Source organism: Puntigrus tetrazona, chromosome 6, assembly GCF_018831695.1.
Source record: "Puntigrus tetrazona isolate hp1 chromosome 6, ASM1883169v1, whole genome shotgun sequence".
In the NCBI taxonomy this organism is placed as follows: Eukaryota; Metazoa; Chordata; class Actinopteri; order Cypriniformes; family Cyprinidae; genus Puntigrus; species Puntigrus tetrazona.
The window spans coordinates 22,877,569-22,904,772 of NC_056704.1; the positions used below are offsets into that span (position 1 = coordinate 22,877,569).

Consider the following 27,204-nt stretch of genomic DNA (forward strand, 5'->3'; position numbering starts at 1 on the left):
CCACAAGATGGCAGCATGCAACTGTTAAATGCAACAACACCTGTCTCGAGTTGACAGTCATGTCAACATTGAGTCTTGTTGACAGGTTATGTTAGTTTAAATATGTTTGGATTGAACGGTGTAAATTCACCACACCTTAAGGTAGATCCTGTCGGGTCAGGTTTTGTAAACTGCCATAATCCTTGGAACTTTCAAACGGGTAACATTCTCAAAGTACAGAAGAAACAATACATTTCTTAGCTGTGATAACCCAGAAATTGTGCTACCAAAATGAGACTTAAAGGTAAAGAAAACAGTTTTTAGCTTTTCTGTTTCATTTGAATGACTGTTTATGTTACTGATGATATGCTCCTTGTGTTTTTCAGTTCATGTGTATATTCTCACAACGCTGCTGATCGTCCTAATATGGTGTTTCTCCATCTACTGGTCAAAACTCCAAGAAGCTGCTGAACGGTTATGTAATGCACTTGGTGATCACATTTGACAGCTTGTTAACCTGTAACGTTATTCAAATCTATTTTATCACTGTTATGTTTTAATCTGGCCCGGGATTGGGGCTGTTTTGTATTGCAGATGAAGTTAATGATTTTGTGACAGACTGTGACAATCCAGGTTAGCTATATTTTAATGCTCATTAGTGGACAAGATGGAGATGGAGCTTATTATGGATGCTTGCAGTGCTGTATTTTTTCAAGCAAGCTGTTTATTTTTTCCTGGCAGGTCTTTTCAAGCCTCATTTTGGTTGCTGTCCGCGTAAACACTGCCCTGTTGAACACTTTCCCTTCCACATCCGCAGCGGCGTAGCCAATGCGGTAGCTGCAAAGATCTGCTTTAACAATACAATGTATGAACTGATACACTCTGTAGCTTATTCATGACAGACTTAACACAGTGCTGATATAATTGTGATAACAATTACATTTAATCAGTTAAAGAATATGAACGTGGTTAAAATATGGCTATAGCTGTGAACCGAGCAAGATTTAGTTTTTAAAATGTATGAAATTAAATCAAATTTACAAAAGATATATTGACGCTAAATATAAACCTGGCTTAAACACATTCGGTTTATTAGTATTATAACAAATGTCTTATTACGTATTTTATTTATGCATAATTGATAGTTATACACCATTTTTAAGTTGCATTGAGATTAATGATGGCGGTTTTTATTTTTGAATGAAATATTTCATTAAATGTTCTTCTCTGCAGCATCATGGGTGGCATTAAGAATAATGCAGGACAGGGGCTGAACGTCGTGCTTGCAAACGGTTCGTTTCTTAAAAATAATTACAGAGGATTTAATTTTTTGGTGAAAAACCTGAAATAATTTTAATGTTTTATCATGCTTTTATTTATGCAAATATTAATATATGCGAAGAAAATTCGGTTTGATTAACTGACGTTTCTTTTCTTAGGTGAAAGTGGAAAGGTTTTAAGAAATAATAACTTTAATCTGGCATCTAAAGGTAGGTCTTAGTGAAATTGTTCTAAATCTAACAAGATGTAAAGTAAAACTATCCTGATGTACAGAATCACTTGTTGGTCCTTTAAGATCACAAGGAATTAATTGTCTTTCTGAAGACACTAAATCCAGGAAATATAGTGCTTGTGGCCTCAAACTTCGACTCCACACAAAAGTAAAAATGTGACAACCTTCACACACCATCAACATTATTAACTTGGCTTTAGAGTTGAACTATTCATACATTTCTCACTGTTCCACCATCTCTTTTCCAGGTTGACTGATGAGATTAGAGATATATTCACTACACTAGGCAGCACAATGATCAAATCCCTGAAGCCCAGGGATAGCTGGGTGTTCGCAGGAGCCTACGGAATAAAGGAAGCAAGTCCTTTTGAAAAGGTTGAGACATCTATTTAAATGTAGTTTTTTCGTCCGGTATTTTGCTTTGGTTTCATTTGAGTAAAATTATTTTTCATTGCGGAACTTTCTTTTTTTTTTTTTACGTTTAGCTAATTCAAACTGATATGAGGAGCAACATGTATGAAGACTGGCCAGAGATGGGGGAGATCATTGGCTGCTTTCCCAGGATATCTGAGACTGAATAAGCCACAGTAGCCAACCTTTAACATTGACAACACAGTAGCTTACTTTTTTTTTTTTTTTTTTTTTTGCTATCTTCCCTTCTTAAGCAAATAAAATTGAAGGAATAGTTTACTCTTGTATACTTACTTGTACTCTTTTCCAAACACTGAAAACTAGCATTGAAACCACTATGATAATATAACACACACACACACACACACACACACACACACACACACAAAAACATTGGAAAAATAGTACAGATTATTCTGTTCTCTTACAGAATTCTTTCACACTGGTTCTTTTATATAAGGTAACACTGTTACTGTTGATATTAACAATGAAGAGTGGTAAACGGGAAAGTGACATCAGTTTAACACTGTCCCTTTTTTCACTCCCCCTCCTTGTGCTGGATTGTAGTACCAGTTAGGACACTGTATGCACTCCGGCTTGTAAAATTGTGTGTGTGTGTGTTTGGGTTTGCTTGGAGGGATGTACATTCCCCCTCCTGCTTCTCCCCTTGTTCTGCATGAAAATAGCAGGTGGAATCCCAGAGAATTTGTTTCTGGAACAATCCCGAGGCACTGAGCGCTCTGCACCTTTGGAATCATGGGAGTGACCCATGGAAAGAAAGTAAGGATATTTTAATCCACTTTGAAGAACCTGTACGTTAAGAGTGTAAGTCATCCTCTAAATCTAACAGGACTCAAAGTGTTACACAAATGGATGATTGTATATAGACATTGTTCAGAAAACAGAATGTTTTAGGTTTAAAATACTGAAATTTATGATTTGTGAATGATTTTTATTCAAGTTTGTTTGACTTCTATTCAAAAGTTTGAGCATGAGACATTATAAGGTAAAATATACTCATGAGTTTTCATGGCATGTCTTTTAATTTAATTTGGTTTCAGTTCTAAGGAATGTGTGAGAAATCAACGTGCATTAGCTATTATTAATTTTTTTTTATAGGCTATTATGTATATGTATGTACTTTATTGAAGTTAGCATCGAAACAGCCTTCTTCTTCAATGTCAGTTGTCTTAACCTGTACCTGTCATGTCTTTTGCTTTATTTCAGTGTAAAAAAAAGTTCATATTTACTATATCCTATATCATTAAACCAGTTTGAACACTTTGATTCCCTTCTGATTTTCGTTCCTTTGGCGATTTAGTCCAAGGACTCCTCGTGACTTTCCTGACACAATCACATTCTAGACAGCAAACAGATTATGAAGGGAAAATGGAGAGTTTGTTTGGCAGGGCCAGTAATGAGGTGGCTAAATGCCAGCTGGTCCCAAAACCATTTTAGTCCAATATGATCAACCTAGCAGGTTGCTAGCGCATGCATGCACGCACACACACACATACAAACATACCCACAATGCCTCCCTTGTGTTGGTGCAAATTTCTCTCAACACACAGGGCTATTGTGCAGTTCATCAACAGCTCTGGAGATTATTTTCGATCGTTTGGATGATAGACAAGGATGAGGCAGCGCAATGTCCTTTTACACTTTCTGGACGTAATAATAGTATGCTTTTTGTTCGCTACTGTTATGGTAATGTCATGGTATTATTATAGTAAACATGTTAGTCATACAGTACCATGGTATTATGCTATATAGCACATTGATGTGAAATGCGAAGGTAAAAATGCTAATGAAAATCACATTTTTGTATTTTGACTTGTGGTTAGAATATAATGACTCATATCCATTTTCTTTCACAGGCAGATCATAATCATCAAAATCATAACTCTGCTTGTGCTCAACCACTTATTGGACCTGGTGAATCAGGTTTTCTATGTTCCTTTCATATTATTTGATGCAATTACATTAATAGTGCTATTATTATTATTGCTCATGCTTTCTCGAACAAATGTCATGAGAGGCGTCCTGTTATTTTTCCATGTAAATGAACTTTTCTCCTGATGGATGATATAGGCGTTTTTTTTAAAGAGAAGTTCACCAAAATGAATGAAAAAATTAATAAATATATCATTACATCACTCGCTCAGCACTGGACACTGGGTGCCGTCAGAGCTGATAAAAGCGTCAGTAATCCACACAACTCCAGTTCATTAATTAACGTCTTGTGAAGTGCAAAGTTGTGTGTTTGTAAGAAGCAAATTCATCGTTACGGTGTTTTTAAGTCTTCCTCAACTGAAAAGACATCTTGACTGAGTCAGGAGAGAAATGTGCACAAATAAAGCACCATTTACAAGCCAAAACAGTTCGGGGTGGGTGAAGTTTGTCACCGGAGGAAGCATTATTATGAATTATGTACAGGTATTTTGGCTAGAAGTGATGAAGTTCAAACACATTAATTATGGATTTGTGTCATTGCTTTTAGTGAATCGTTCCTTTAATAGAATGTTCTCTTTTGCTTGTCTCCCAATCTTAGATTTGGTCTCTGACCTTGGATCCGTGATAGACCCTGATCAGAGGTGGGCCAGAGAAGATGATTTAGACCAGAGCAAGTTGCTTCCTGAGCAAACAGACAGCGGTTACTATGAAGAGCTCATCAGGCCCAAAAAGCTCCACAATCCCATCAAAGCGTCCAAGAGCCACAGGGAGCTCCAGCGAGAGCTGATTATTACACACAAAAGGTGCAAACTGACCCAGAATTTGAGTTGAAAGCATGTTCACATTTTGAGGCATGAACAAGCTTAGTCGCGGCCTTAATTTATCACCTGACCCAATTCCTAATCTCACTTCAAACATGTTCCCACAGAGGGAGTTTATGTCTTTCTTGCATTTACATGTTTTGTCCAACAGATGGCAGTAAAGTCAAAAATTTACTTCTGTGGATACATTATAAAATTCATAATGCATTTTTCTTAAAAATTGTCACTAGCTGTTTTTTTAAGTGAACCCTACTCTGTTTGCATTGTTAATACACATTCCTTATAGTGAATGATCCATAAACGCAAACAGTTTTGTATTTTTAATTAGCAAAGATTAGCAAATACTGTAACAAATGTATTGCTCATTGTTAGCTGAAGTGCCCCATCATGAAATTACCTTTTACAAATGTGTAACACAGCTCTAAGTGCATAAACTTCCTGCAAAGATTTATAAGCGAGTTATTGAGTCAGAGTCAACTGTTTCAAAAGAAAGTCCCAAGCTGTTTCGTGTTGACCTCAAAATGAAATATTAGCATATCGCCCACACGCTTGTTAATCTTTTGCATTGGTCTGAATAAAAATGCAAATTTATTCTTTGCCACTAGGTGCCGCTTTTGGAGCATTAAAAGCTTGCAAACAATGCTTTAAAATTGAACAATAACCGGAGAGGTTCGAAAAAATTAATCGTTGAATGAATTGATCGGAAGTAGTAAATAACGTAAAAATAATCGCATGTACGAATGTTTTCCTTTCATGCCTGCGAACCTGTTGTTTCTGACTCCCAAAACCCATATATGAGCCTTTCAAAACCCATAATAGGGGCATTTTAAAATATAACAGTTTGTAATACAATAAAAGAATGTTGCATTACAAACTATTGTATTTTGAAAGTGATGAACATATGTTGAGACGTTCTTAAGCATGATTGAACTTGACCGTAAAGGGATTTAAAAATTTAAATTAGATTTTTATTTCAGGAGTCCACAACCTTGACTTCCATTTGATTGCAATTAATGAACAATTTCTATTATTTTGATGTACAATAAGACTTGTTTTCAGAGGAGCAGCGGTGGAGGAGAAGCCAGAGTTACAGAGAGTTCTGGAACAAAGAAACAGAGCTCAAGTTCTGAAACAAGACAGAAAACAGGAGGAGAAATCACCACTGGAGCAGGAGTTAGTGAAGAGACAGATGAGGTTAGAGAAGGTAACAACATGCCTCAAACTACACTGAAATGAGTGTTGAATGGGCAGTATTTTTGATATACGCTAAAAAAGGCTGGAAAGCGATCTACCTTACACAGAATGCTCCCTAATTTTTTAAATCGCAAGTTTAAAACGCATTGATCCCTGTCATAATCATAATATAGCATACGCCATGTACTGTAACCTTTAACAACCTTTAATTCTTCTTCTCAGTTGGAGAGAGAGGTCGAAGAGCAGAGAGAAAGATCAAAGTGCGCGCCTGAGTTCATCAGGGTCAAAGAGAGCTTAAAGAGGACGGCGATCACGAGCGCTTTGGAGAAAGAGCTGTAATCATTCCATTGCTTCACTGATCTAGATGAGTGTCGATACTCCACCAGCTGCCGACCCGAACGCTTCTTAGTTTTATTCGGAAAGCTTGGGGTTCGGATATTAAATGCAGCCACTGGATGTAAGAAAACCGCTGGCAAGGACAAGGATGTTGAAAATGTGGGCTAATGTTAATGTCATGTTAAGCACTTGTAATGATATAATATGATTTCAATTTAATTGCTGATTAAGTGGCTGTAATTTGCACCAGTTAGCGAAACACGCAAGAACAGAATTACTTCAGTGTACTAGAAACTGTATCTAGTATAGAAATTATTGGTCTGCTATATTATACACTTTGATGAAGAGACAGCAATTCTTATCACATTTTCTACATTTATGGTTCAGAACATTTACTATATACACAGATGCAAACTAATTTCAGATATCGTGCACTACTACATTTAACAGAATGTTTAGTACAAAAAGAGCATATAGGAAAAAGGACACTATGCCATAATGCAACGTTTTAGACTTTAGACAAATTTTAGCATCTCTTTCTTGACCCAGTAATTGACTGGGCAAGCAAATCTGGAATTTAAATTAATTCAAATAACTTTTTTTATATAACCAGTATCATTGCGTTGCACAATTTCCCCATGCTTTTTGTTTTAACAACATACACTATCACAAAACGATCTTTTACAATTAAGATATTGTTGACTTACGCTTCTTGTATGTGACTTTTTAATTATTTTATTAATTTTTAATTAGTGAATGGTGCCGTCAAAAGTCAGTTAGGTCTTGTGCAGTGAATTTTTTTTTTTTATCAGCTGTAGTCATGGAGATTATTGTGATGTTTATCAGCTGCTTGGACTTTCTCGCTCTGACGGCACCCATTCACTCACTGGTGAGCAAGTGATGAAATCCTGAATTTTTCCAAATACGTTCTGATGAAGAAACATGATTTGAGGGTCAATTTTCATTACTGAGTGAACTATTCCTGAACTTTCCCACAAATATGATGTTAACGTAATAAATCGTATGCTTTTGATGTGACACGTATGTTTTTCAGCTAACAGCACAACTTTGTAAATACGTTTTGTACATTTTGCAGTAATCTTTGAATAAAGGGATTTTGACATGTCGTAGAGTATATAATCTGAAAGTACCAACCACAGCCTGCCTTTGCATAGCACTCTGATGTGAACTTTATTTGCACTGTACACAAAGATTTTACTGAACACACAATGCATAGACAAGGAGTGTTTATTCATAACGTGCTACTACCTGTATATCTTTAAGGGTACAAATCGTTGGCTCTTCATAACTCCATCGATAACACATGATGCATTGCATCCATACATTTGTAGCTTTTACAAAAAAGATATACAATATATGCATACATCATTTTTATGTATAATACACATACTGTATTTGTGTCTCCTCCTCACTTCCCGAAGTGTGTGTACTTCCATGTGAAAAACAAATTGATCAAGGGAGGAATTAACTACCCGAAAACTGGGGTGCAGCTTCCTTCAGTGCTTTCCAAAGCCAAAGTAAGTCATAGGTGACTTCTAATGAGCCATTCTGAGGCAGTTTGCATAATTACCATAACGAACTGATTGCTGAACTGCTCATTAGACTGTTGCAATTTTATACCAATTACATCAATGATTGCACTGGGGTACGAAGCGGTTCTAAAATTAAATATTTAAATGATGTACTTAATATTTTAGAATTACACTGAATTGAATAAATAGCTAAATAAAATAAAAAGCATTTTACATTTAACATAAAAATGCTCTACCCTGACATTTACTTTATGCAAATAAATGCTAAAAACAGCTATATCAAACAGATGGAGTGTCGTATGTTTAAAAGGGAAATGTCTTTAATATTAGGGGTCCGTTAGCAAAAAACTAAACGTGTGTGTCTTCAAGTAAGTTAAGTGCGCAAATCTGCACAGATATACTGATGAACAAGGTGATAAATGTTCTTGCTTTTTTTCTCTGCATTAATTCAGTTTAAAAGTAAGGCCCGTACTGAGTATTGAGTTTTCTCTTATATACGTTTAATAAAGAAATAGAAATTTCTTATGCCTCCCAATGACTTGTGACCGGAACAGTCTGTCTTGGTTTGAGATTAGTACTGTAGTAAAGATATGAATATGTGTATTTAATATTTTGATCATCGCTCTTGTAAACATATTTTTACGAGGTCATGCAAACATTAGACGTCTTCTGCACAGGAGAACAGTACAGATCATGGCCAGCGACCCAAACAAAAGAACCTGAACCAATCGACCAATCAGCTCACACAACATGCACAACATGGAATAATTGATCATCGCGGACAGTGTAATCATTTTGGTTGCAGAACTAAATCACTGTTGCGACAAAGTAGTTCATCAACATCTGTTCCAAAACCTTCAAAGGCAGAATCCTAATTCAAACAAAATCTCATAAGTGACTGATTTGAAACACTCTACAATTAGTGCTTGTAGCGTACTCTAAAAAGCATAGATCCACATAGCTTTCACAAGTACTGGCTGAAATACTAAAATACTAGTGTTTATATATATTTAGTGAGTGTGTTGCACTGCCTTATGAGATTGCTTTCGCAGAAGTGCGCATCTGATTCCTTCTGACTAAACTTGGGCTTACATTCAAGATTTATGTATTTGAATTGTGTAATATTGCCATCTATTTGAGCTAATCGTGTGATGCATATTGCTAAGTCACGAATAAATGAAATGGATAAGATTTCTGTACACAAAAAAAGCATGGCGTAATTTATTATTAACTATTTGCATCTACGGTATTTTATTTGAACAATATTTTCATAATGCATTCATTAGAATTGCTTATCAGCATAAATTTGTTCATTTATTCAGTTAAAAGCATGGTTCATTAGATTAATAAGATTGATTAGATAAATTATTTATTGATGGTAAATATATAAATATATTGGTTATTGTGTATTTAAAACATATTTATTGGTATTTCATATATATATATATATATATATATATATATATATATATATATATATATATATATATATATATATATATATTAAAATAACATGGTTAAAATATGGCTAGCTTCAGAACAAGCAATATTTAATTAGTATATGCATCCGATCGAAAACAAATCAGATTTATTAATGATAAGTGTACAAGCCATGTTACATTTTATTAGTAATGTTACTGAAATCTTACTACTTTCATTTATAAATGATATATGCATTACATTAAGTTATAGGTTTTTTATATGGATGGATATTTTACATTATTCAAATACATACATCTTATATTAGGATCTAAATAAACTCTTTTTAATGTAGGTTTTGGAACTGAGATACAGACTACGTTTGCCCCATAAATCTAAAATTAATTATCTTTATTGGATGTGGAGATTATCTAAGTATTGCGTTTAATCTGAGCGTAAAAAAAAACCCAAATCTCTTAACCACACCCTTCACATGAAAGTTTACACCCATAACAAGATCATGTGATCTCTGTAACAACTCCCGCTCCGTACCAGTCTGAACCAGATCACAAAATCAACGACACGGACAACTCTACCCAACAGACCTTACAAAACAAAACCACAATGGATTAAGGCTCAAAAATGACATGATTATCTTGTTTTTTTTTCTCCTCGTGAACTTATCGCCTGAGCAAGTGGGGCTTATTAAGACATTAATATTTATTAAGACATAACTAGTGGCTTTCTAAGAAAGTCCAAATTGCTACGGGGTACAGACCTGAATGTTTCCTTTTAAAAATAATGACAAATAAATAAATAAACCTTCCATAAACTTAAACGTATTTTTGTCTTTGGTTGGGGTACAGAAATATTCATCAAATTAAAACGGTAGAGGAGTTACATATCTGTCTGTGATTTAGCCAAGTCTGAATGTCTGGAACAATGACGCTCTCCTCTCGCGTCTCACCAGCAGCACTAGCTCCATCTAGTGCATGAAAGCAGGAGAGCTCTGTGTTCCGGGTCAGACTGGTGCGGTGGGCGTGCATGTGTGCTTCCACTGGGTTCCTCTGGGTTCTGCTGGGCTCAGAGTTCTGCTTCAGATCCTGCTGGTTGGTCGGCAGCAGTAAGCGCAGCTTCTGAGACTGTCCCGATCGGCACTGCCTCGACGTCCCTCCGCACTCGGAGAACCTGAATAGAAAGATTGTAGCATATAATATAGAACTTGGCCCAGTGTTCTTATATATATGCATGTATAAATGTGTATATATATATATATATATATATATATATATATATATATATATATATATATATATATATATATATATATGTGTGTGTGTATATGAAGGAAGAGTTTATTTGCAAAAGCAGATAATATTTGTTTAAATGTTCAAAAATCATGCTTTTTATTATGCTATCATGTTTTTATTGTGTTTCATTGTGTTAGTTAGTTTAATTAGTTTGAGATTGTCTTGAATGCACAACGAAAAAAAACTTGATTTTTGCTAAGAGTTTTTACAAATGAACTCTTCATATATTATTATAATTTTTATGAATAAAACTGAAACTGATATATAAGCTATATTATAAAATATATAAGATATATGTGTATATATATATATATATATATATATATATATATATATATATATATATATATATATATATGTGTGTGTGTGTGTGTGTGTGTGTGTGTGTGTGTGTGTGTGTGTGTGTGTGCATTTATATATGTATTTATAAAACGGCTTAAAATAAAAGAAACATGACAGTAAACAAATTTTTGACAACATAATAAAAATCATCTATACTGAGATTTGATTTAACAAAATGTAACTACTAAAGCTCTTTCTTTCTTTTTTCCCCTAAACAAATGTTATAAATAAATAAATATACATTCTTCATTACTGATTAAAAATGTTGTTATGAAAATATGTTACATGTACATAAATCCTGCCTAGAAGCATTAAAATCAGGACAGTTCAATAAAATATGCTTAAAAACATTACCTTTCATTTAATATATAAAATACAATTCATTTAATACACGCTGTGGCCATTTTTCTACAACTAAAAAGTGTAAGAAACTGTCACTAACTTCTCCGCCTATGTTTACGTAACAGGTTGAGCTAAAATTGTCAACTAATAATAGTAAGTGACTTTGATCGGAGGCTTACTGTTGTCGTCTTCGTCGTCGTCGTCGTCGTCCTCCTGCTCGAGCTCTTTGGCAGGCAGGAGCAGGTGTCTGTGGTAGGGGCTGGAGCTGGTGATTTGGCTCGGTCCCTCTAGGCTGGTGCTCAGCTGCAGTCTCCGCATGTGTCTGACCACTGCTGTCGCATTGAATGCTTGCTAAAGGGACAAGAACAAGAAATAACGTGCCTCTGAACTATGTTTGGTTTAAGTATCTTTGAGGACATTTCAATGAGGAAAACCGTTACCAGTTATTAAACATCTGCTTTCTGTACATATATAGGATTTAAACCATTTTACCCTAATGCAAATTGCATTTTTGTGAATTTCATTTTATTCCGTTAAAATATTCTTAATCTCATTTTTTGTCCAGTTTTAATTTTTCTAAATGGCTTTTTAATGGTTAAAAATGTTTATTTAGAATTTCTTTTAAATAAAAAATCATGGAAAATACAATTTACCAGCAACGTATTATTATAATCATTATTATTAGGTTTAAGAAAACAATTAATGCTGTGATATCTTTTATTTATTTATTTACTTTTTCAATCAATTTCTGTGTGTTTTCTGTTTTAGTTTTTCTGGATTACATTTTAATATATTTTTTTTAATCAAAAACATGTAATTATTCAAATGCAAAAAAAAAATTTATTCATTCAGTTTTGTGTTTCAATTTTTTCTGGCAATCAAACAAAGGCATAAAACAGTAATTTATCTATTAATCTGATAAATATTATACAAACCCTTACATATTTGTCAAAAAATGCAGATTTACTGTTAAAAACATGGAAGAAAAATGTGGATTAGTAAAAAACTTTGATTAATATATAAGTTTTAATAATAATTGTATTATTGTTATGATTAGTAGTAGTACATTAAGACAAATATTCTTTAGTACAGTATTAATATGTTTCCATCACAATTTTCTTTTGATGAACCACTGTGAAGACATTTTCTGTGTGCATGTGATGAAACAATAGTTTTTTGTAGTCATACTGCGATCTCATTCAAAAAAATGAAAAGTGTTGGGCTGAAAATGAAATATGTGATATGTGAAGGCAAAAAAATTAATAAATAAAATTTAAAATCTAACCTTCCATTTACTTTTGGCAAAGTTCTTCTTGATCTGAGCGCTGACAGATTCGTGAATGTTCCTGTCGAGAGCCGTGTCTCCAGAAATCCTTCAAAATGACAGATGAGGAATGATTTACTAATGCAATTTTGTTGAAAATAGATAAAAGATATTATGATTGTAGATTAAGCAAAAAAAATACAAAACAGTTATTTTTAGGTAATCCTACCACGGGTGCTGTAAAGCCTGTTCGCATGTGTATCTCAGAGACGGATCTTTCTCCATTAAGTGACTGATGAAATCCTTGGCTGAGATGGGAAGTGATTGACAATATGTTCGTCAAACGATATTCAAGCATTAAAAAAATGCCCAAGAATGAGCTCATTATAGTTTTTTTTCCACTGTCCGCGCTCCTACTGGCAGACAAGTCGCATTATATAAAAATGAACATTGTTACATCGCTAATAGCATTATCATTTTTAAAAACCTATTGTTGAGCTCAATCGGAGCAGCCGTTTGCGTCAAGAACTTGTCAAAATGATGCCACTGGATTATGATTACATTATCTACCTGAGTCAGAGATGTCGTCCCAGTACGGAGAGTCGAACTCGTACTCTGCTTTGAGAATCTGCTCAAATAGCTTGGCGTCGTTTTCATCATAAAATGGAGGGTACCCACATAAGCTGCAAAAGACACAGCTTTGTAATAACAACCGACAGACTGTTGATTATCCCGCTTTTAGCTGGCTAATTATAAAAGAAAACAAACAGATGAGATATTAGTTAAGATTAAAATATAGATTTATATTTATTTACTGTAACTAAGAACTAATGAACGAACGAATGAATAGAAATTAAATGTTATAAATTCCGGTATGAATTTCGACATAAGAAACAAACAAATTATAAGTAAACAGAAAACAAAAAAAATAATTATATGAAAGTTGTTTCTGGCAATGAATAATATTAATACAAAATCTCACAATTCTGACATTTTTTTCTCTTTTTTGAGAATTGCGTTATATAAACTCGCAATAGCCAGTTATAAAGTCAGAATTGTGGGATAAACTCTCACTTTATTTTTTTTATTTAATTGTGATATAATTATGAGTTACAAAGTGAGAATTTTAAGATATTAAATTTATAATCGCAAAATATATAAATAAATAAAAGTAATAAAATCTGTTCTTTTTGTTTATATCTCACAATTCAGATATTTTTTCCAGAGATGATTAAATTATTTAAAGCAATTCAGATCTAAATTGTGAGATAAATAGTCGCAGTTCATTTTTTATTCTGTGGCAGAAATGGGCTTTCTATAGAATTGACCACACATAAAACATGAGTAAAATAACTAAACAAATAAAGAGGACTGGCCATGAATACGAACAATGATATACATGCAGTGCATTCGAATCAAACGAAATACATTCCTGTCGAATTGGCGAAAAATAAATAAAGCACAATAAATCTGTGTGATACGACAGTTGCAGATCAAGAAATACTCACAGAATATAAGATATCACTCCTATGGACCAACAGTCTACAGCTTTACTGTATGGTTTTTGTGCCAGGACCTCTGGAGCTGATTTGAGAGAGCGAGAGACAGTGAAGCTTTCAGTATTTCTTTTTTCTTTTCTTTTTTTGGTTTAGTACCCTTTCCTTTTGAGCTTTGCAGAGAATGAGGGCAGCGTCAAAGAGGCACTTAAAAATGCTAGCACTTGACACTGTACTGCATTTCAAATGACCGAGAGCCTCTGAAAACATACAGATTACTGACCTTTGTAAAAGACACGGTAAAATAGACTGAAAAAGGCAGGAACGGCCCTCATTCATACCTACGTATCCAGGTGTCCCACAGGCAGTTGACATCACACTTCCTGAGTCCTCGATCTTAGACAGGCCAAAGTCACTGATCATGATATTGGAGTCCTCCTCCATGCTGTAGTACAACAGATTCTCTGGCTGCACAGAAAGAGAGCAAATGAATATCAGCTGAACTTAATCACATTAAATCAAGTCATATCTTGCTGCATTTTATAGGCAGCCATGGTGCACTCTTTTCATCCGTGTATCTTTCTGATATAATCAGACTAACCTTCCATATTAACTTAATAAGTTTTAAACAGGACATTGGTCACTTGGTTTATCTTTGTAATAGAATATGACTATAAAACTCGTCCTGTTTCTATAATCCAAAAGTAATTTTTATTCATTATTATACATTAAATTGATCAAAAGTGGCTGCAAAGATATAATGTTCCAAATGTTTTACCTATTTCAAATACATCCTGTAATTTTGAACTTTATATTCATCAAAGAAACCTGAATTAAAATATGTATCATGATTTCCACAAAAACATTAAGCATCACAACTATCAAATCAGCACATTAGAATTCTTTCTAAAAGATAATATGACACCGAAAACCCAATAGTAACAACATGGCAAATTCAGTTTTTACATAATTTACAGTTTAACGTGTTATTTTAAATCGTGATATTTCACAGTATCTGTGTTTTTACAGTATTTTAGCAAATAAATGCATTCTTTGTGAGCTGTTGTAAAATTCTTTAAATATATTTTTAAATATATTTTTACAAATATTTTCTTGCCTTGACTAGCAAGAAACCTATATTAAAAATATGAAAAAGGTGGTAACTGGATTATATTAATTATGTAAGATTATATAAAGTATACAAGATTAATAATCTTAATGTTATGAGGTTGTGTGACTGCAGTGTGGCATATATATATATATATATATATATATATATATATATATATATATATATATATATATATTAACATGAAATAAGGTAGCATATAAACATAAAATAACATAACTTATATTTAATATATAATAAAGGCAGTATACTGTGCAGTATGCAGTAGTAGCAATACACTTGTATTCCATTCCAGCCTATTTCTGTCAAGTTATGTAGCACCGTTAAATCTCATTGGTCTGATTTTCGACTCCACACAGCTGCATATTAAACATTAAATAATTTTGTCAGTGATTTTGTCCCTTCGTGGCAGCATTTGGCTTTCAGCGAGGACAGAAAAAAGATTGCATGCTGAATAATTTTCACATTACGCCTGGTTGGAAAGGCAGTGTGTAATTACAGGGAAGGAATATGTAAGCATTACCTTCAAGTCTCTGTGCACAATGCCCATATCATGCAGATACTTCACCGCATCTAAAATCTGTCGAATGAGTTTGCTGGCGTCTCTTTCTGTGTAGAAGCCTTTTTCCACAATCCTGTCAAAGAGCTCTCCCCCCGATACGCTGTGAAGACCCACACACACAAACTACAATTAGCAACTCTACTATAATCACACAAGCGTTAATTTGACACCACAAATTAAACCAACATCAGTCAGTATCTTTTATGTCACTATAGCTGATGTGGTTGTGAGCGCTGAGAAAACTCACAGCTGCATGACCAAATACAAATGCGACTGACTTTCGAAGATGTCTTCCAGTGAAACAATATTCTCATGTTTTATTCTGCAAAAGAGAGAAAAGAAAACAGCAGAGATTATAATCTAGACCTGCAATCAGACTATTTCAGTTGATGGACAGTAAAATGGCTTAAAATTCCTACATTTTGCACTTCCACATTCATATTTTACACTGTATATATGCAGATTTATTTCACTATAAGGCAGCGTTGCATTTGTATTATTTATATACTATTATAATATCACGATTTACATTTTATTTTAAGTTTTCAGTTTTTATTTTCATTGTAGTTCACGTTTTACTAATTTAACCAAATCAATCAATCATTTTTATTTGCCATGTGTGCACAAATGCACAATGAATGAATTGTTTTATTGTAATTTGTTTTATTTTATTTAGATTTTTATAATAATATATAATATATACATTTTTTAAATAAAATCTATTTTAGTTTTTTCATTTATTTTATTTAATTTAGATATCCATCATGTAATTTAAAATGTATTTAAATACTGAAAACTATTTTATAATAGTAATAATATTAATAGTTTTTCTTAACAATAACAGCACTGCTGTAAGGAAATGTAATATGCATTTGAATGTCACCGCATTGCTCTAAAACCTTTTTAAGCTCTATTCACGATGGCTTTCTTCCCTATTTTAAATGCGCTTTGTCTGTCTCTTTTATGAAGCTGCACCAGCTATACTCAAATCAGACATTAATAACATTTAGCTGTATCTCCTACTGACTTTCACTCTTTGGGTTTCCTGCCTTCTATTTGATTAAAAAAAAAAATTCACACCAGTGGTGGGATTCTTTTTCTCTCTATTCCTCCTCTTTGGTCTCTTTCTTTCTCTCTTTCACAATACTGCTGCGGGGAACCTCCATACCATCTTAGCCTCTGTGTGTGCTGTTGCCCTGGCAACAGAGTCACTAAAAATAGGACTATCTCCAGTACTCTTGACATTTCCGGTACACACTTCTACGATTTCTAAAGCTATAGCACATTTTTATGGCACAGATAGCATTCACAAGAGCTTTTCTTCTCTCAAAGAGCAATCTGGCTTTTAAGAGGAAAAGGAAAAGACCTTTCAGCATCTTGACTGCCAATTATCCTTAACACTACCTCAGAAAGAGTCAAGCTCTCGGCAGCATCCGTCCTATATCTGCAGACAAATCATGACATGCTTACGCTTGATCTCAGACAGTGCTGTTATCTGTTATTGGCCTGTAATCAAAGAGTTCAGTCCCAAATACTACGGTAAAGGTGTGCTGCAGGCTACAGGTTTCCTTCGGCTTTCTCCAGATATGATAAATATTCCCTGTCCTGTATGAAAAATGAACAGCTTAAACCGGCCTAATGCCAAGATGGTCCTCAGTTGGTTTAGATGGTTGGTCTGCCAGCTGCCCATCTTGACTATCAGGCTAATTGTTTATGCTGTAAACCATTAGATAGCCAGCTCTGACCTGTGTAGCACAGCAATCTCATTCTCAATGCTGTTCTCCTTTCCCTCCAGTGCTTTCTTAGGGATGCATTTAATGGCCACGAGTCGCTGGGTCTTCTTCTCCTCAGCCAGGAACACCTCAGAGAATGCACCTCTAGAGGACAGGAAAGACGGAGTTAGTGCTATTAGATATTGATATTGAACAGAGCTGCATTTCCCAAAATAAATGTCACTTGAGCACGATTTCGAGATGATTAACATTTGTCATTAAGCATAATCAAACTTGATTTTATATATATATATATATATATATATATATATATATATATATATATATATATATATATACATATATATGGTAATTGCAAACATTAACAATGTTGATTACATTTAAATGTTTTAGAAAGATTCTAAATATTTATTGTAAACAGTAAATTATAAAAACTGCAACTGTAATTATTATGTGTGTTTGCCACCAATATATGACAATATAAATGTAATATAAATGGCAATATAAATCTGGTGTTTGCCAGAAATATTTATATAGAGTTAAGAATAACAACTAGAAATAAACAGCATAAAATAACATGCTTTCAAAGGTTTGGAGATTTTTTTTTTAGGTCTTTGAAAGAAGTCTGTTATGCTTAATAAGGCTAGATTTATTATTTAATTGTAGCATTGTGAAATAATACAAATTAATATCATTTAAATGTAGTTATCACTTTCGATCAGTTTAATTGATCCTTGCTGAATAAAAACGGCCTGGTGTAATTCTAAACAGCTTTAAAAGTTGACGCACATGTTTTTCTACATTACTGATGGATTGATAGCAAATGCACTGACATTTTTACCCTTCAGGTGTAATTTAACCCTGATTTTGTTGTGTAACGCAACACAAAAGGGACATAACAGCGCTGACGCCTTTTCCCGAGTTTTTTTCTTGTTTGTGTGTTGTTTGCACAACAGTAGTATTGTGAGCGGCTGAAATTTTATCAGGCCAGAGTCTTCCGGTGGAGAAAGATGAAACAGCATGCTCTACGTCTGCATCCTCCAGAGGGACACAGGTAGCGCCAGAAAAAGACAAACAGCACAAGCTGTTTAATCATCCAAGGAATGTTTCCATGTGTTTAGGCATCTGGGTGTGTGTTTGTCCTATTTCGAGCATCTTTTCAGGCTTTTTCAGGTTTGTAGACAAAACACATTAATTCTCGTTCTCTTCATTAAACACAAAGCCTGTGTGTTAAAACAAGCACTGTCATGTATAATCTAGCTGTCCCAAACACACACTCCCTAAACTGCCTTCTTAATCACAGAGGGAGCAATTAAGCATACAATTTGCCACTAAGGAAAAGAGAAATAAACAAGTCAGAGAATAAATGACAGTAGAGGAAATTTCTTTTCCTCACTTCCAAGACTAAATTTTACAGCGGTAAAATCCTAATTATGACTTCAAACATTTTATTCTCATTCCATTTCAAAAATAACATCTAAATATGATTACAAATATGAATATCTCATTGTATGATTTCACAAATACCATTGAAAATTATACTGTTGACATTCTCTTAACATTCGGAAATGAGTCAAAATGACACAAAAAGGATAGATAGATAGATAGATAGATAGATAGATAGATAGATAGATAGATAGATAGATAGATAGATAGATAGATAGATAGATAGATAGATAGATAGATAGATAGATAGATAGATAGATAGATAGAAGAAAGTTTGTTCCTAACTTTAAAAAAGATAGATAGATAGATAGATAGATAGATAGATAGATAGATAGATAGATAGATAGATAGATAGATAGATAGAATAGAAGAAAGTTTGTTCCTAACTTTAAAAAAGATAGATAGATAGATAGATAGATAGATAGATAGATAGATAGATAGATAGATAGATAGATAGATAGATAGATAGATAGATAGAAGAAAGTTTGTTCCTAACTTTAAAAAGTATTCAAACTTTACTTAAAGCTTTTGTGTAATATGGAAATATCAAGGCATTTGAGCTCAGACATTATGTGTCATGTGCAGAAGGCAGTTTTTTCTTGCGTGCCTGTCTGTTTCCATGAGGATGATTTCAATTAAGAGGACCTTATGATATACTGTTGTTGAGATAATAAAAAATAAAACGGAAATCTCCAATGACCTGGAAGCCATGCTAGTGAGTCATGATCGCAGCAGGGTTGTTTAGTGAGAGAGAGCAGCTCATACAGCGCTGCAGCTGTCAACAAACTTTCTGCTGGACTCGTATCACAGACTTCTCAGACTGCCTTAAGTGGAAAGGGGGAGGAGCGGGGGCCAAAAAGGGGGTCGGGAGGAAGAATGAAGGAAAGAAAGAGAGAGTGAGAGGAAATGAAGAGAGCGGGAGCTGTGCTGTTGCCGTGAGACATGGTGTAATTAAGGCCTCCCGTGGCTTCCTGTGGGTAAAGGAGGAGGAAGAGAGGAGAGAGAATGGAGATTAGGAAATGATACAAGACAGCCGATGTGGGTGTTTGGGTCTGTAAATAAAAAAATTGTTTTGCAGAGACATATAGCTGATGGAATGCCTTACATATGTTACGAGGCCAATAATTTTTCAACAGCAGCTCTGCGCATTAAAATAGATTTAAAAATGCTCATGGTGTAAAGTGTTTCTCCAGTGAGGGCTTCAGAATATGGGGTTTAAAATAGGGCTTCAGAACACAAAAGGAAAATGACAAATATTCCCATTCATATTAGTTGCATGCATTACACTGTTTATGTTGCATTACATTTTTCAATGTGGTACAACAGTGTTGAGAGACTCTTATTGGTAACTGAAAAAAAACTAATAGATTACCTGCAATAATACATTTGTGCCTAATATTTAAATATACATGTAGGGGAACAATAAATTAACATTTTGAGAATTACTGGATTTTTTTCTGAAAGTGTGGGTCCTGTCATTATACAGTATGTCATTTTTCTATCGTAAAATATTAATTATTTTAAACATATTTTTGCTGTTGCAGTACACTTGCTGTTAATTCATTGCTTTAATGACTATAAAATATAAGTAATTTAAGTCAAATTTATTTAATAAGAGTTTAGGATTCTGTCTCTGAACTGTCTCTCTGTCTCTCTACGCACACATATACAGAAAAACACACATAAATATATTATTTATATTATTTTTAGTATGTTTGAATCCATTTTTTACAACGTCTAGCAGAGTTATTCAAGCAATACTGACGCTGCACTTCATTTAACCACTGTACCTGACCTGGAAAATAATCTGCGAAGCAATAATCCAGTCATTCAAATATTTAGTGCCGGAACACTAGACATTTCTCATTATGATTCTGATTCGAACTCCAGGAACAACTCAGCTTTTTATCTATCGCGCCTTTGACTGCCGCAATAAATGATCAGTTTCATTTATTACTTTAAAACGATTAATTAAATTTTTGCGCTCAGCAAATATTGATACAACTGACTGATGTCCGTTGAAAAAAAATAAAATAAAAAAAATGATAAATAAAAGATATTTCACTCTGAATCACAGACTCACTCTAAGGAGCTGTGATTAATAATTGAACAAAAATGCAGCACGAGTGTCCCTGTTTTCTTTTTTATGGATGTCTTTTAAAAGGGTAGGTTGTTTGGGGAGCTTTTTCTGTAATTTTAGATTCTCTTAGAAAGCCGTACCGATTTGACTGTTACTACTGACTGAAAAATAAAAGCTCTGACATCGTAGCAACCTGACAAAACTTGCTAAATTAAAACGGCCTTCTGGTAAACTAAATGTAGTATTTCAAAACACCTTTCTCATTTTGTTTAGGAGACTGGGAGTTTAAATCAACAAAGGGTCTGAATTCTCATTCATCCTACTTCTGTTACTCTCACGAAAACATAAACTTTCGTCAAAAAAACATTCTTATCCTGTCACCATAGCAACCAGTTTCCTTTGACCCTTCTGCCCACTTTGTAAACAAGATGAACGCTATAAATGACTAAACTGAAAACAAAACAGCAAAGTCAAGATGATGTTTGAATTCTGTACGCTTCCAAAGAGTATACAAGGAGTATTCCAAATACAAACAGTTCATTTTGTTTCCCAAATATCACTGTTTTCAGACAGCGACATTGAAAAAAACAGTGATTAATTTCAAATACCAATCGCTTGTCTCGGAAAAACAGGCCTTCTTCTTCTTAAAGAAACAAGATAAGCAAACTGATATTTGTATATATTAGTTAGCGCAATGACTTAAGCACTTACTCATAACATATCATAACAAAGTACCACCTGTTCTTAATTATGTTACCAGCCGTGTATATTTGTATAAACTGTATAAATTACAATCATAAACAACCAGAATTATTAATGCTTACAGTTGAAAATAACTGTTAACACAACTCTTTTTTTTTTATAACACACATGTACCACTTACTGAAACATTATACTGTGGCAAATCCTGCAGTCTGCTAAAATTAAAAACACGACTCTAGTGTCCGATTGTAAACCGTTTTCATGTTTTTAATCAAAATCCAGGTCCGCAGATATAAGCCAGAGCAGATACAATTTCCCCAGAATAAATCAATTGACTCCACTCAAAGAATTCACGGATAAACCAATTCCATAATCTACTTTAGAAAAGAGGCTTTCTGTCAACATATACAGTTAAATCCTCTGAACAACGCCTTACTGGCAAACTAGTCAAAACCGCACGACACTGTGAAAACAAAGCTAGGTTACAGATTTGCCTATGCAGAGAAACCGTTCCATTTTCTGTCTATAGTTGCATTAATGCAAGATTAATTGTGCAGAACAAACAAAGAGCACCTTTTTGATTTATGACCATGCAGTGTGTGGTCTGAGAGTGCACAATGACAGAAATCTTTCTAAAGATTAGTAGGCTAACCTTTCCCGCAATATTTACAGGTTGCTTCTGGACTGCTATTGATACAGCATTCCTCAAGAAAGGTCTCCTTGAAGTTTTGGACTTTCCCATGATTTATAACTCTCTTTCTCTCTCTTTGTTTCTGCTGATGGGGCAGACGGGTCCCAGCTGCAGTAATCTTGCCTACTACACAGTCCGCTTCAATTCATTCAGCTCTCTGTAGAATTCGTTGTTTGCCGACAAAAGAAAACAAGCATGGGCTGTGCCTCTCAGCACAAAGCTAAAATTGCTCATTGACAATGATAGTTCCATTGTACCGTTTACAATTACCTGCACTACAACTATAGTTATAAAGTCCAGAGCGTTCACCGACCATCTGATGGATGTGCCTGCCGGATGTTTGCATGTAAACGTCATACAGTAATACTATGCAAATTACGAAAGTCAGATCGCTAAGAAACAAGTCGTGTTTGCAAGGTACAACGGGATTCATTTACGCAACGAATTGTGTAAAGCCATTCTACCATAAATTGTCGCATTCAATTCAATGCAACAATTTATGTAACGCCGTGTCTACACTGGAAGTGACGGACGTCACATTGCTTAAGGCGGTCAGCACTGGAAGTGTCGAAGCTGCAAGTCACCTTAAAGGGACAGATCACACAAAAATGAAAATTCTGTCATCATTTACTAAACTTCAAGTGAGCCCTAACCTGAATTTCTTTCTTCTATTATTTATCTATCTATCTATCTATCTATCTATCTATCTATCTATCTATCTATCTATCTATCTATCTATCTATCTATTTTCAAGATTCTGCGTGGAATAGAAAAAAACATTTATTTGAAAAAGACATCTATAATTATATCCTAAACATCTATTTTAAAGCGACTTTCGATCAGTGAAATGTCAAATTAAAGTATTAATTCTTTTCAAGGAAAGATATCCCACTGACCCCAAACTTTTTAACAGTACAGTGTATTATATTTTAAAACGAATAGAAATCAATCCAGTATAATTGTAAATAAAGTAAGACGTGTACTCGTGTTAAAAGGGAAATTAAAGTGGCTGGACAAAACTGTTACGGATATAGAAAAGTGGAATCTGTGCATTGCAATTTGCCTCAAGGCGACCACCTCTAAACAAAACTGCACTTTGCCTTTTTACACATCATTAAAACGTTCTCCTTCTGTTGAAGTAGACCTTTCTTTGCCAGAATAAACTGCAAGTGGTCCAAACTTTATTCTGAAGGGCTGATGTTTCGGTCCGACAAAGGTCAAGACTGACAATTGCTCCACGGCGATGCTGAGAATGTATCTCTGGTGAGTGTGTAGCATGCACGGCTCCAAAGAAGGGGATTTAACATGAGGCTGGCCATGTGAACTCAAGCTGAAGTAAGCATGCCCAAATGATTATGTTATGCCATCTGAAATAGCAGTCATTCTTGCCGCAGGAGGGGAGAGACACTCATAACAACCCCCTGATGAATATTATATGCTTGTGTATGTGTCTGTGTGTGTGTGTGTGTGTGTGTGTGTGTGTGTGTGTGTGTGTGTGTGTCTGAAGGTTTCATCACAGCTCTACGCTAGTGACTTTCCCCTCAGCGGTGCCTTGGAGGTTGGCGATGTGCTTCCCACCCAGCATTCGCCGTCCTGCTTCTCACGTGCTTCGTGAAAGATCTTGCGTGAGTGTCGCTAAGATTCGGCATGGCAGATTGGTCTGTCCATCTGTTTATCCCTCTCTCTGGCTCCCATCCTCAGCCACGTCGCCCAAGATGTGCCGAACGTGACAGTAAAATGTACACACTCTGCCCACGCACTATAAATATATCTGCAACTTAAAAGGGCTAGTGCACTTAGGGTCGATGAACGCTCTCTTGTCCTCTACTACGACTGGCTTCATGAATAATAGAAGCAGGTCTACATGACTTCAAACCAGAAATGCTGTTGTTGCTTTCGTAAGAAGGCATCTGGGAATAATACAAATGCGAATGTAAATTTAACTAATTCCCAATATTGAAGGATAATGAAAGCCCTGCTGCGTGCCACACCGAGGTGTCATTAATCACACCCGGCAAAGTGAGAAAGAGAAGCAACTGCTCCAACAGAAAATGGATGAGATCTGTTTCTGATGCCACTCAGTGCCAATATACTCTGAATATTGTTTTCATAATGCCAACATGACATATTGTTATTCTCAGCTGACTAAAACAAATGATGGGGATCTACAGAGCTACAGAAGAAGGTTAGGTATAAGAATACTTGTTGATGCAGTAGTTGCAGGTGTGATTCAGTCGTCAGATGATGGGATGATTTCCATACAGAGCTAAAGCACCGCATAGACCTGATTTTTATTGTCATCGTGACTTGTGTGTGGTTTCAGTGTCCTTTTGTTAGTGTATGGAATCACTCAAACCAAGATCATGTCAATTAATACGTCCGAAATCAAATATATCGGAGCACAAAAATGACTAAAACTGAAAGCGAAATAAATATAAATTAAATTAAAATAAAAAAAATTAACCTAAAATTAAAAGCTAATTCAAAACATTTATAAAAAACTGAAATAACACTAGAAAAAACCAATCACATCCGTGGTTATTCAGACAGAGCTCTTTCCACTTTCACTGCAAATTCATGAAACACTCACGTCCCCAAGACCTCCTTGAAATCGTAATTTTCCTTGATATCAGTTGTCTTCTTTTTCCATCCATTTTCATCCTCTCCTAAAGGCATTGTATAGTTGATTTTCACTCAGGAACTTGAAAAGAAAACAGAAATACGGATAAATGAATGCTAAGAGACGCATGATAGAAACAAACAATGTTGCAAAAAACTGTATTTAAAAGAGTATTTTCGGTTTCATGGCTATTATTAAATCTTACTGCAATAATGTGGAATTGTTCAGGTGTGTATTATCACATCACACCACCACTGAAGCCTGCATGTGTGAATGCAATCATGGTACCTGTTACTCTTCTCAGTGCAGGGGAAGACAAGCCAAACCAATGCTTTGTGGTTGCATAAGGCATTTTATTTAGCTTAAGTATCGATATGCCACAGACCAGTTTTGCTATTTATAGACGTTGAGATTAAATTGTTTACAGGCTATAGAAACTCTGTTATCGAGATTAAAACAAATAAATAATAAAGTAGTGAATATTCACATATTCATAAAAACTTTGAAACAAATTCTATTACAAACATTACTCTAAAACTAATGCATCTACTTTAATAAACTTCACAAGTCCTACCTTAAGTCCTCAAGAACTTCCTTTACAGGTAACTATAATGAGCCTAAATGGATCATTGTGATTTATACCAGCAATTTATATTCTGCAATTTATTAACTTACAATCAAATTCTCAAATTTCTTCTTTAGCATGCTTTTATATCTGTCTTCAGTCATTCTTTATTCGTCGTAATCTTTGTTATCTTTAAAAACATAAACAATAGACACGCACATGGCTGTATGATAATGTTTGATTGAAGCTTAAAATATTTTTCAAAGGTCATACACCTTCTTTCACTGACCATTTGTTGACAAAGAACAAAAATCATCAGCTCAGTTTTGAATCCTGCGTAAAAATGTCCCAAAAACAAACCAAGCGGACAAAATAGCAAACATGATTTATAGAACTCGTCATGCATATGATGAATAACGCATATGTCATAGCTTTTATCCTGTAAACGTCTTCAGTTGAAGTAAAAGTTAGATTTTTCATATCTGTGCTACAGTTTTATTATTATTTCTTAACATTATTTATTATTTTTTGGACCCCGTGCCAATGCATTGGTGTTTAAACATGTATAATTCCATCTTATACCCTGAAATATGAATATGACAATTCGGTACCATGCTATACCATCAGTATAGTGCTGCCACATCACTTTTAGCACAGGAATACACACACGACAAAATCAACTATGAACAGCTGTTCCACAGATAAACTGTAAACGTGTAATGCACGAAACCCCTTACCACTATTTGATCTTCGCATCCCGAGTCATTGAACAAGCAATGCGCTACGCCAGGGGATGCACATTGTTCGTGTATGAGTGTGTGTGTATTTCAGACACTGCGCATAGATGCGCATGCAGGAGTCTGTTGCCACCTGCACTAATAATCTTCTAGGACCAGACAACCCAGCATTACCATGAATTGACCGAAAACAGTTAAAATATTAGTTTTTATCGACGGAATCGTACATAGATTCCTAATATGCAACGTGGACTACAGTGTTGCTATTGCCCACATCATGCATGAAACCTTGCAGTGGCACTGCAGAAGATTTTGCTACATCAAATCAGTCCATACACTCTAACCGCTGACTTTGAGGAAAACTTAAAATAAATGAAATACCTGATCGTCTGCTCCTATGGACGGATGCTCCTCTTCTGCCTCTTTATCTGTCTGCAATTCTCTTTCGATGCAATAGTTGCGGGATCTACCCTGACGTCAAGTAGCGACTGGAGGAGGCGTCTTTCATTTGACAATATAATGATACAGTCCGGATACTATGATACTATTCCCGAGTGCCATTTGCAAAACCCTATAGATTTATAAGCTATTAAGGTTTTGTTTTGGGTTTTTTTTAAGTTTATAATTTAGTTTTGAAAACGCCACAATGCCAAATGACAGGAAAGTAAAATTACACTCGATACGTTAAACAATTAAATAAACATAACATTCCCTCAAAATGATTTTAAACGCGTACAATGGTGTCACCTTTTTGCCCTTTTTAATTTCTCCTGGGCTTATATAAAAGTCAGGGTTCTCTATATAATCTTATTTTATTCAGTGTATTAATTATGCAGTCGCATATGTTGATTGTGTGGCCTACAACCCACAAGAGAATGGGAATTTGTCTTTTTCTTTGAGAATTTGCAGTAAGTTTTTAGAATGCAGTCTTACAGTTTTTCCAAATGCTCTTTGAAAATAATTAATTTATAAAAATTGCACGTGTAATTTATATGTATGTACACAT

At 34.6% G+C, this 27,204-nt stretch overlaps 3 protein-coding genes across 3 annotated transcripts; 2 read left to right on the top strand and 1 right to left on the bottom strand.

Moving 5' to 3' along the window:
* Positions 1-99: 99 nt before the first annotated feature.
* Positions 100-3,188, top strand: si:dkeyp-67f1.2 (uncharacterized protein LOC556106 homolog). Its single transcript, XM_043242243.1, has 9 exons — positions 100-283; positions 366-470; positions 574-612; positions 721-844; positions 1,213-1,271; positions 1,419-1,469; positions 1,556-1,640; positions 1,741-1,867; positions 1,978-3,188. The coding sequence occupies exons 1-9, from the start codon at positions 271-273 to the stop codon at positions 2,071-2,073; spliced, it is 699 nt and encodes a 232-aa protein (XP_043098178.1). The 5' UTR covers positions 100-270; the 3' UTR covers positions 2,074-3,188.
* On the top strand, positions 2,551-9,188 carry LOC122347144 (protein FAM107B). The gene is made up of 5 exons (XM_043242244.1): positions 2,551-2,683; positions 3,781-3,847; positions 4,455-4,659; positions 5,737-5,881; positions 6,094-9,188. Exons 1-5 carry the CDS (start codon positions 2,660-2,662, stop codon positions 6,208-6,210), a joined length of 558 nt encoding a protein of 185 aa, XP_043098179.1. The 5' UTR covers positions 2,551-2,659; the 3' UTR covers positions 6,211-9,188.
* A 62-nt stretch (positions 9,189-9,250) lies between these two features.
* On the bottom strand, positions 9,251-26,730 carry camk1a (calcium/calmodulin-dependent protein kinase Ia). The gene is made up of 12 exons (XM_043242242.1): positions 26,580-26,730; positions 24,867-24,977; positions 17,370-17,501; positions 15,872-15,946; positions 15,586-15,724; positions 14,275-14,401; positions 13,946-14,021; positions 13,008-13,120; positions 12,667-12,745; positions 12,459-12,546; positions 11,353-11,524; positions 9,251-10,367 (listed from the first exon to the last, which is right to left on the bottom strand). The coding sequence occupies exons 2-12, from the start codon at positions 24,950-24,952 to the stop codon at positions 10,276-10,278; spliced, it is 1,179 nt and encodes a 392-aa protein (XP_043098177.1). The 5' UTR covers positions 24,953-24,977; positions 26,580-26,730; the 3' UTR covers positions 9,251-10,275.
* Positions 26,731-27,204: the final 474 nt, after the last annotated feature.